Genomic DNA, 10,000 nt, shown 5'->3' with positions numbered 1-10,000 from the left:
AAAGAGCAAAAGGAATCAAAATGATTGTAATAAAAAAAATCAAATATGAAGACTATAAACAAACGTTATTTAATAACAGACAAATGTATCATAAAATGAAAACCATCCGAAACAACAATCATCAACTGGAAGCTATGAGCTCAATAAAGTGTCATTGTCATGCTTCGATGACAAGCGCTATATCCACGAAAATGACATAACAAGTTACGCTTACGGGCATTAAATATGAAAAGTCATGACGTCACGGCAAACTTTACTCATAAAATATATCGATAAATATATTTATGAGATAATTTAAATGACATACTATGGTGATTACTTCCTGTTTCATTTGATTAGTGAATATTTAAATGCACTTTATATTCTATTAAACATATAGTTTTTGAAATTCAATTTTTATGATTAATATTTGATTTCAGTTCTTGATTTAGTTTTTGTATTGTATCCTTTGTTACAATATTTGTTTTTAAAATTTTCAAATTTGTTTTCAACAGCGAAAACTTGGGGAAAAAATTTTCAATTTTTTTTCTAAAAAGATTTTGTACAATTGTGTAAACAGATTTTGTGAAACAGATTGAAAATACAATATAAACACGGCCATCGTTTTTTCTTCGAAAAACCTCCCCTTCGCCTTGTTATGGACATAATGCGAAAATCCTTCCTTTCAGGCTCTCTCCCATTTTTGCTTTGTTATTTTGAAAATGCTCTTGTACCCCCAACTCCTATACTACTCCGTTTCCGTCGGGCAGCGGCAGCCACAGCTCTTAGGGCCACTTTTCCCGCGGTAGCGGCCAAAGTGGGAAGGGTTAGGGTGCCTCCATGTTGCCGTCTCCGTCGTCGTGGTCGTCGGGTCTTGGGTATGGTGAAATGTTAGTAAGAGGGAGGTTGTGGAGCTCCTTTTATGGGTTACTGATTCGCGAGGATGTGCACCGTACCATGGGTGTACCTCTGTCTGTGTACACGGTGGTGACTGTATTGGTATGCGTGATATTCTTAATCTGCCTGCCATCAGTGCGTTGATGAGCGTCTTGAGCTAACATATCCACTTGATATTGTAATCCGCCTTGATCGAGCAGTCGACGACCCAGGGGAGCCTCCAGGCGAGCCTCCTGGAGAACCACCACCACCATGCCCCCAAGTCTGCGGCCACGCCCTCTTGGAGAACTACGGGCAGGATAAGGTGGTAGGTCTTTGATGTGGTCGTTTCTGTCCTATCATGGGACGAGTGGGAGGACCGTTGGCTGCAAAATCTTGTAAATCCTTGTTGGAGATACTATGATCCTATTGAATTTGAGCTCTTTGAGCGGCTGGAACACTACCGTCCAACAGGGAACACATCATGAGTTGTCGTTGGAGAGTATTGGTAGCCTGTCCTGGTGGACTCAATCCGTTAGTCCCAGTTCGGTCAGGAGAGCGTCGGGACTTGGTGTGGGTACACGACACTGATCCAACGTTTCCAAAAAGTCTTGATGCCACCTGTGGGGGTTCCTACACCTACCAGAGATGACGGTGGTGTCATGTCCTATTGGGTGTTCCCCACACCAGGCGGAGACGTACGAGGGGTCCCTACACCAGCGGGTCCTGTACCCATAGGAATCTGGTCGCCCATGCTCAAACGTTCACTCAATTCCAAGAAGCGTCCTCCATGTCGTCGACGTTGCGCACAATACCTGGCCAACTCCCGATGATAGTCTGTCGGACTGCATTCGAATTGAAACTCATCAAACAGGGATCCATCACTGGATGGGGTACTCATTCGCACTTCCACACTTGGGTCAGACCGTCTGCATGCGTCACACAACTGAACAGTCGGGTGTACGGGTAATACTCCAGATCACCATTAAACGCTTTACTGTCCAGCAGACCGACGACTAAACGGTCGAGGACATGGGCCAGGAACACATTATCTTCCATCCATGCCGTTGTTTTTCCATCGAACGAAAAGGTTCAGATTTGACTTCGGACGATGGGGTAGCTGGCCCACCGGTTTGTCACATCCATCTTGATCTTCAGATCATTGAAGACACTCGAATTGAAATTCAAACGACAGAGATGAAACCTTCATGTCATCTTTACCCAGCGTGACCTTGTTCTTGACGCCTGCACTACGGGTCTTGGTGCCAAAAGGAAAGAACTCGGGCTTGTTGCAAAACAGTTCCAGGATGATCTCCACACGAGGCACCAGCAGACGTCCAGTTCGCATGGTACACGATCATCATGGCTTTGTTATTATAGTAGAACACAGCTGTGTCTTTTTTCAGCGTTTTGGTTTCGTTGTGTCGCCATCCCGGCGTCGTGGAGATGTTGTCGTCACCTCCAGCCGCTGCCAACTGCTTGGTCACGTTCAAATAGTTTACCCAACCTTGAGGTGCCAACAGAGTCGACCCTTCAGTAGTTCGATCGTAGTTCAGCAATATTTCCAAGAACGACTTGTACATGTACGTATTGGTCTGTTCGCTCATCAAGACACCACCCAGTCGTAGGTTAATCTGCTTGAAGAGCCCATGGGCGAGATTGTTGGTCGCGTACACATACTTGGTGTTGTTGGCATCCAATGCAGTGTTGAAATCGGTCACGATGACAATGGTTGCAGCCGAATTCAATTTCAATTCGATTCCCAAGTAACTGCGCCCCAAATTGACAAATTTGTCCAAACCAGGGATCGTAGAGAAAGTGGGAACAATACACATCATGGCTTGACTGTAGGGAACCATTCGGTAAGCCTCTATGGTCACGTTCGTCGAAGGCACGGTAAACAGATCCAGACTTATCTTTTTTCGTCTTCTTCTTCTACGTTGTGGTGGTCGTCGTCGTCCCAATAGACTGAGCCAAGGTCCTGATACGTTCGTACCCAGCCAACCACTGTACTGAAATGGAGGACCCGTCCCTTTCTTAACAGCGGCGGCCGACTGATGTCGACTATAGGCATGTTGTCGACGTAACCACGAATCCACGACCATCGGTCTGAGATTCCTGTTCCAGAGACGGAAGCCACTCTGTTATGCTTTTTTATAGGCATGTCGTCCTCCGGCTTTGATGCCCGCTTTCACAATCGATCCAGCTTTTCGTTTCTAGGATTGTCCCGCAACCTGTCCTGCCACGCCTAATGACTTGCCACCGGCGGCCACGTGAAGTCTCGATTGCAAAGCATTCAACAACATGGGCGATGCAATCTTGATCATGTCTTCCGTGACGCCAGACCCCTGTTGACCACAAAGGTACCGGGAAGGATACCGTGTCAGACTACCCTCACGCATGGTGACAATGATGATGATTTGTTCCCGGTGTTCCTGCTTTTTTATACTTGCTGTCTTCTCCGGAATTGAAACGTCACGATGGTCCTACCTGCTTGTCCAAAAGAGACCAGTTGTCCGGTACTCTCGCCCACACTGACTTCGATCACGTCCAAATAAGGACGTCGCATGGCCATCCGTTGAATGTGCACCGGCTCAAAGTACACGCTACCCCCACCGTTTCCATTATAATGGACTTCTCACACCAGAGGATGTTCAGAGTCTCCTACCATGTTACTATCCACCACATCCGAGTAGACCAACAACATTCCTGACTATGATTGACGGTGGCCTGGAAGGCTTTGTTCAGTTTCGTGAATCTCCAGTCCACGACCAGACTCAATAGGATGCTCGCGGAGTCCTCAATCGAAAGACGTCCTCTGGTCAATTCTAGTGTTGATGTGATCTGCCAATTGATCTTGTCGATCAAGGCTTTCATGAACCCAATGCCATCCACAATCGCTCCTTCATTTTGGAGTGTGTATGGACCGGACTTAGCATTCTTGACATGATACTTAACCCTCACCACATCGTTACTGTCTTTTGTAAACAACTCATTCAGGTCCAGACCTCGATCGGGCATGTAAATAGATACCAGACCGACATCCCAATCTCCATCGAACTGAATCATAGTGGGAAGCCGCACCTTGAAGGCCCTGGTGGTGTTATCAGGGAACTGAGCACAATGATACAGTACATGACGACGACAAAAATAAAGGCAGATCATCGTTGTTTGGTTCTGGGTAAAAGAGACGGGACGTCCGTCCACCTCCTTCACAGGTACATGCACCGTTTCGATCCTAGCTACACAAAGATGATGGTATTGCACATGACGGGGTTCCCTCCATGCCTCTCCGCTTTTATAGGGTACCGTCCAAAGCAGTTCGTCGTGCGAATCCTCCAACCATTGACTCTCCACCAGATTCACATAGACGAACAATGGACGTTCAATCATCTGCGACACATTAGCTTTTTTGGCCTTCTCAAACGCTTCGTTGATGGGCGCCCTGTTACGCTGCAGTCCATCCCATCGACAAATGTCTCCTTGGTGTAGTCTGCCTTGGGTCCTGTTTTATTGATGAATTCCATGAGCATATCAGGACCTCGACTTAAGTAGGAAGGATGATTATAGGATGTTGGATGATACGTCAACCAGCCCATATTCAGAGCCAAATCGACTTCCACCGGGCTGATTGGACATGTATATGATATGCATTATCGATCATCAGATCGTCCCCGTCCCACTTGAACTTCACGCCCAGCTTTCTCTTCACCGTCTTGCCGTTCACCGTGACGTCTGTGTAAGGCGTCTCGTCTGCCTTCATAGAGTCTTGAAACTTCTGTTCCAACGTGTCAATGATCTTTTTCACAAACTCCACCCTCGTCGATGAAGGACTGATATCCGTCAATCTCAACACGCCACAACCTCCCCGTGTCTTGTCATTCCTAGCTACGAACAAGTACATGGACAGTTATCCGCCCGTATTTCAAAGCCGAATGAGGCACCCAACTATCGTATTTACTGGGCCAACCCATCCAACAGACTTTCACGGCTTGTCCGCGTCATGGTAAAATCTTTTCCACACGTAACAAGGCTTCGCCGGGTACAGTGACTTTCTGAACGTCCTCTTTGTAGAAACTGCCTTTTAAAGGTGTCCCGTCCCATTCTTTGAGCTTGTACGTGACGACTGGTCCAGGCACCACACGTTGGACCATAAACACTTCTTCTGTCCACCCCGGTAAATATCCTTTGTTACTGTTTCTTACTGAGTCGTACCCAATCGCCCACCTTGAGTTTAGGACGAGGAAAAGACTTCAATCGTTTGCCGTACAACTTGGTCCACACGCTCCCTTCATTCTGGTCGGTCATGTAGCGTGGTGCCATGCTGATACTCCGATGAAAACTCCTATTGCATCCATCGAGTACTTGGGGCAGTACACTGAGATACATGCGTTGGTTCAACGTGCGATTAAAACGTTCGACCACGGACGCCTTGGGATCCACGTGGGTCGAGAAATGATGAATGCCTTCTTTTTCCAACATACGTCTGAATGGTGCATTGTAAAACTCTTTACCGGAATCGGTCTGTAAACGCAACGGTTTTCGTCCTCCTTGTCGTAACACTTTTTCAAAGGCCTCCGTCACGGCGACCCCCGTCTTGTTCTTGATGGGCACGGCCCACACGTACTTGGTTCCCACCATTCCATTTCTTGAGAGCCTGCATGTCTACCAGGTCGGCTTGCCATTGATTGTCCTTGTAAAACACCAAAACAGGTGACGTCTTGAACCATCGTCGTACCGGTCGGCGAAGCGTATTGGCCAATTCCCCTTGCAATTCCTTTCGGGCCTCGTCCAATGTAAGTCCTTGTGCCTTGGCATATCTGGCCACACCGCCTAGCAGGTGTTTCGGCATGGCTTGGTGAGCAGGAGACGAACCGTCAACTCGAGAATACTTGAAATGTCCTTGAGGTATCATTTTTTGAGGGTCTGCCACGTATAGTGCTGTCTCTCGGGTCCAACGGTTGACGTCAACCATGCCAGATACACTACAAAATGAGACCATTTATAGTCACCCTCTTGCTTCAGAGCGGCGAGCTCGGCTATGGCATCGATCGGGTTCCTTGGTTGGAAACCCATCCCATTGATCGTCTCCTCTGAGAACTTTCACGAGTTCCAGACACAACCACGTCAAGACCGATCAATGCAGCTCTCGTCCGTTTTCGCGATAAGGGAGATGAGCTAATCGTTCTAGACCCACCCTCAATACATGACGACCCTACTCGGCACAAGACATTGTGACACTATTACATTTCGTTTCACCCTACAATTTTATTTATACTTTTTCTACTACTCTCCAGAATCCATACGAATCAAACCAAGAAATCAACAAAACATGCCCTTAACAGTCCGGGAGTAATGGGACGGGACTGTTCTAACTGTCGGCACCACTGCTCTTCCCGTTTGTCTAGCTCCTTCATTCTTTTGGTGTGGTCAAAGAATCGCTGCCTTCGGTAAAACTTCTCCAGTTCCTTTTTCAACCTGTCATCGGGTATAGGAGGCACAGGAGGAATCACTTTCGTCTCCATCTCCTTCTCCATCCGCTCCAGCTCGTTCTTGATTCTCTGTTGACCGCGCTTGAACTTGTTGAACTGCTCCACTTCGTCAGGGTACCCTCGTCGCCTGGCTTTTCCTAGCCGGTGTTGGATGATACGATTCGACCACTCGCTGTCCAACCATTGGAAGAACTTGCGCGATTCTTCTTGGTGGCACCTTAGGAAGAAACGACATACATTGGGCGACTCGGGATTCACCGTTCGTGCAACTTTAAATTTCTCTCCGTGGAAACAAGTCCAGGGTCCTTGCTTGATATCTGGATGAAGTTGAGCCGTCATATCGTCCGGCCACGTCTGAAACCTGTCGGCACCCATAACCCAAAACGGACAGATCTTGTCAAAGTCTGGCTGCCTCACACACGACTTCACCTTTCCTCTTCGATTAGCAGGTTTCTTTAGTCCAGGATAACTACCGGAAGACACGATTCCGTACTGCCACGACGTACTCGTTCTTGCAACTGACAAGAATTTTATAATACTTGCCGCAAGTGATCGTCACACCTGTGGCGTGTCCCGTTCGTTGATTGGTTCCTCTTGAGATGGCGTCAAAGGTCACTACCAAAATCCTTATAAAAGCCCCATCTCGCATAAAGACCACACCAAACCATGTCTCATACGATCGGTATGCAGACCAACGACAACGAGCATCTAATAGGTTTTGTCGACACTTGGACGCTTTCTTGGACCGACTCTTGTGCGAGTGTTGCTGTTGCGACAAGAACCAACTACCTTTGCACGCCTTAGACGCAAACCAATTGCAATGAATGCCGCTACCTCTTCGACTGGGTCGACGATCCCAACCACTTCCCAGATACCAGTTGGTGGTCAGAACATGAGTACGCCAAGACAAAGACCCACCCTTTCGAATAATGTGTGCATTGTCATTGATCTCGAAGGTTTTTTCAGCGGACGTCAGCTCGGATGGTGCGATCACACGGGACAACATCACGGGTCCATTCGCTACAAGCCGTGTGTGCACTGTCCCGACCTGTCCGCCAAGGACCGACGCATGGCCTACTACTGTTAGAAGTACGTCCACGGCCTCCCGTACTACCCACGACAATCTTATCATGTAGCCAGTGAACTGTTGGCGGACGTGCGCCATTTCACAAGACCCCCGACCGTTCTCTAGTAGCCTACAAGAATGGCACCGAGGGAATCTGGTTGACGACCTGGAAATCCCCAACCTCGATCTCGAAACGTTGGGACGTCCCAAGTTCGAGGAGCTGCTATGTTTGCCTTCTGTAGGGTCTTGCAGTCAACACCATGACCTGTTACTCCATCATTGCCCTCAAGTGGAGTGCTACCACTTTGTCCAATGGATACGTAGTCAAAGACTAATGCGACATGATACCTGTTACATCCATCAAGAACGAACTCAGAGATTCCTAGCCAGTCAGAAGCCCTCCACCCCGTTACGACCCGCCAGGACGACGTAACCCTCTACCCAAGTTTCGTTTCTTTAAAGAACACTTGTCAAACTTCGAGATTCAATAAAAAAAACATGTTTTTTAATCACACACCTGTGTGATAAAACTGACTATTCATCAGCGACTCCAAAACCGAATTTATGATCATCGGTTCTGTGGACAGTGTCACAGTTGGTGATGCTATGATTAAACCCGTAACATGTGTACGAAATCTTGTTGTGTGGTTCGACCAGCACATGACAATGAGAGATCGCATTGGGAAAATATGTAGCAAAATGTTCTACAGTCTCTATAACCTACGACAAATAAGAAAATGGTTGACGGATGAGGCCTGTAAGACCCTGGTGCATGCACTCGTGACCTGCCATTTAGATTACTGTAATACCTTACTGCATGATGTCTCACAATACCAACAACAACGTCTACAGAGGGTTCTCAATGCAGCTGCTCAGTTGATATGCCGTTTACCGAAATATTGTCACATAACACGAGTGTTTAAAGACGTTCACTGGCTACCGATAAAATATCGAGTTATCTTTAAGATCACTCTGCCAGTTTTCAAAATTGTACATGGTCTAGCACCCTCATATTTGGAAACTCTGATAAGAGTGAAACCGGAAGGACATAACCTCCTCAGAAACAAAGATCACCTGTTGGTTCCAAAAGATAAATGCAAAACGTTTGGAGACAGGGCTTTCTTCAAATCTGGACCATACTGTGGAACAGTTTACCTGACAATATTAGACAAATAACTAGCATACAAAAGTTTAAAAAAGAACTTAAAACATTGTTATTTAGACTTGCATATCAATGAGCGACAGTCATTTATATAAATATAAATATCCAAAAAATGACATTTTACTTAGAGTAATCAATATATTTTTAATTATTTAGATTGGTTTTCAGATAAGATAATTTTATTGTAATGTAATTTTACGTATAATTTTAATTTTTTTTAACTTTAACCAATTTCACTTGTAAATAGCACCATCACATATTTATAGTGAAGCGCTATATAAATGTATTATTATTATGCAGTAAAACTATCTGTATGCACAGTGTTATAAAGCGACACAGGGCGCTAAGCGTAACCTGTGCGCACAAGTGAAACGTAAAAGGAATAACCAAATGAGTATAAAAAAATGAAAAATAAAAAAAAAAATATATATATATATATCTACATGACTAAAAACTATAATCTAGGCATATAAATGTCTGTAATGTCTCTCGTTCTTCGTGGCTGATAGTCAGGCTTTGATCTTAGGTCTTCATATCATAACCTTGAAAGTCCTCGCTATATTTAGGGATGACGACAAGACTGCCTTTTGCATGGCCTCTAAAACTTGATTCGCCTTACGTCCTACCAGTGATTGAATTGGGGTTTCGGTTTCTCTCGACCAGCCTCCCAACACGTCCATGATAATGTTATGTTGAATCACCTCGTAACCTCTATACTGCTGCTTCAATTCCCACCTTAACGGGCCATACTTCATCGTCTTCTCCTCGCTCTTTTTCTCTCGGTTACTAATCCAAGGGCAGCTTATCTCTAAGGTCAGCACTTTCTTGTTTGCATGATCCACAATCCTCGCGTCTACACGGTTGGCTCGAACCTCCTGGTGGTCCGCATACACGGGTACATCCCACCATGCTTCCACTTGTTCTGACCTGTACTCCGGCTTGGGCATTACTGGCGAGTACCACGGTGGTAGTTCCTCGAGAAGACCCTGGTCATGTAAGATCTCATAAAACAGGACCCTTAGAGCCATGTTGTGTCTGAACAAATACTTGGTCTGAGCCAACGCAGTGCACCCGGACAGGATATGAGAGACACTCTCTTGGGCGTGGTCACATATTCTACACTTCACATCCCCAGAGCAACTTGTGTGAGTCTTTTTGCTAGGGTAGAGCTTTGTTGGCAAAAGTTGCTCGTACAGTTCAAACGCACCAGCAATAGTATACGTGGGACATGATCTCCATGTACTCAGCCAGCTGAAACATCCGTTCGTGCACAGCTGTTCATCGTCCTTTCTCTCTCTCAGCAGCTTCCCCTGCCATTCTAGGCCGCGTACGTCCCTCTCATACTTCTCCTCCACCCATTCTTTCAGCACTCCCTTCACGCGTTGCGGTGGGATGGCCTCTCCACTGCTCATAACACATACAGGT

General features: G+C 46.3%; 2 protein-coding genes across 2 annotated transcripts in view; one reads left to right on the top strand and one right to left on the bottom strand.

Annotated features, from left to right (window-relative positions):
- The first annotated feature begins 7,977 nt into the window (after window positions 1–7,977).
- LOC138013757 (uncharacterized) lies at window positions 7,978–8,589 on the top strand. The gene has a single exon (XM_068860828.1). The coding sequence runs from the start codon at window positions 7,978–7,980 to the stop codon at window positions 8,587–8,589; it is 612 nt and encodes a 203-aa protein (XP_068716929.1).
- Window positions 8,590–9,095: 506 nt separating this feature from the next.
- The window catches only part of LOC138013755 (uncharacterized), a 1,243-nt gene continuing 338 nt past the window's right edge, over window positions 9,096–10,000 (bottom strand). Inside the window, exon 1 of the mRNA XM_068860827.1 lies at window positions 9,096–10,000. This exon is cut by the window's right edge and continues 338 nt beyond it. Coding sequence (XP_068716928.1) covers window positions 9,106–10,000 — 895 coding nt within the window. The 3' untranslated portion in view covers window positions 9,096–9,105.

The sequence above is a fragment of the Montipora capricornis genome, chromosome 8 (assembly GCF_036669925.1).
Source record: "Montipora capricornis isolate CH-2021 chromosome 8, ASM3666992v2, whole genome shotgun sequence".
Classification (NCBI taxonomy): domain Eukaryota; kingdom Metazoa; phylum Cnidaria; class Anthozoa; order Scleractinia; family Acroporidae; genus Montipora; species Montipora capricornis.
This window is presented reverse-complemented; position numbering and strand designations above follow the sequence as displayed.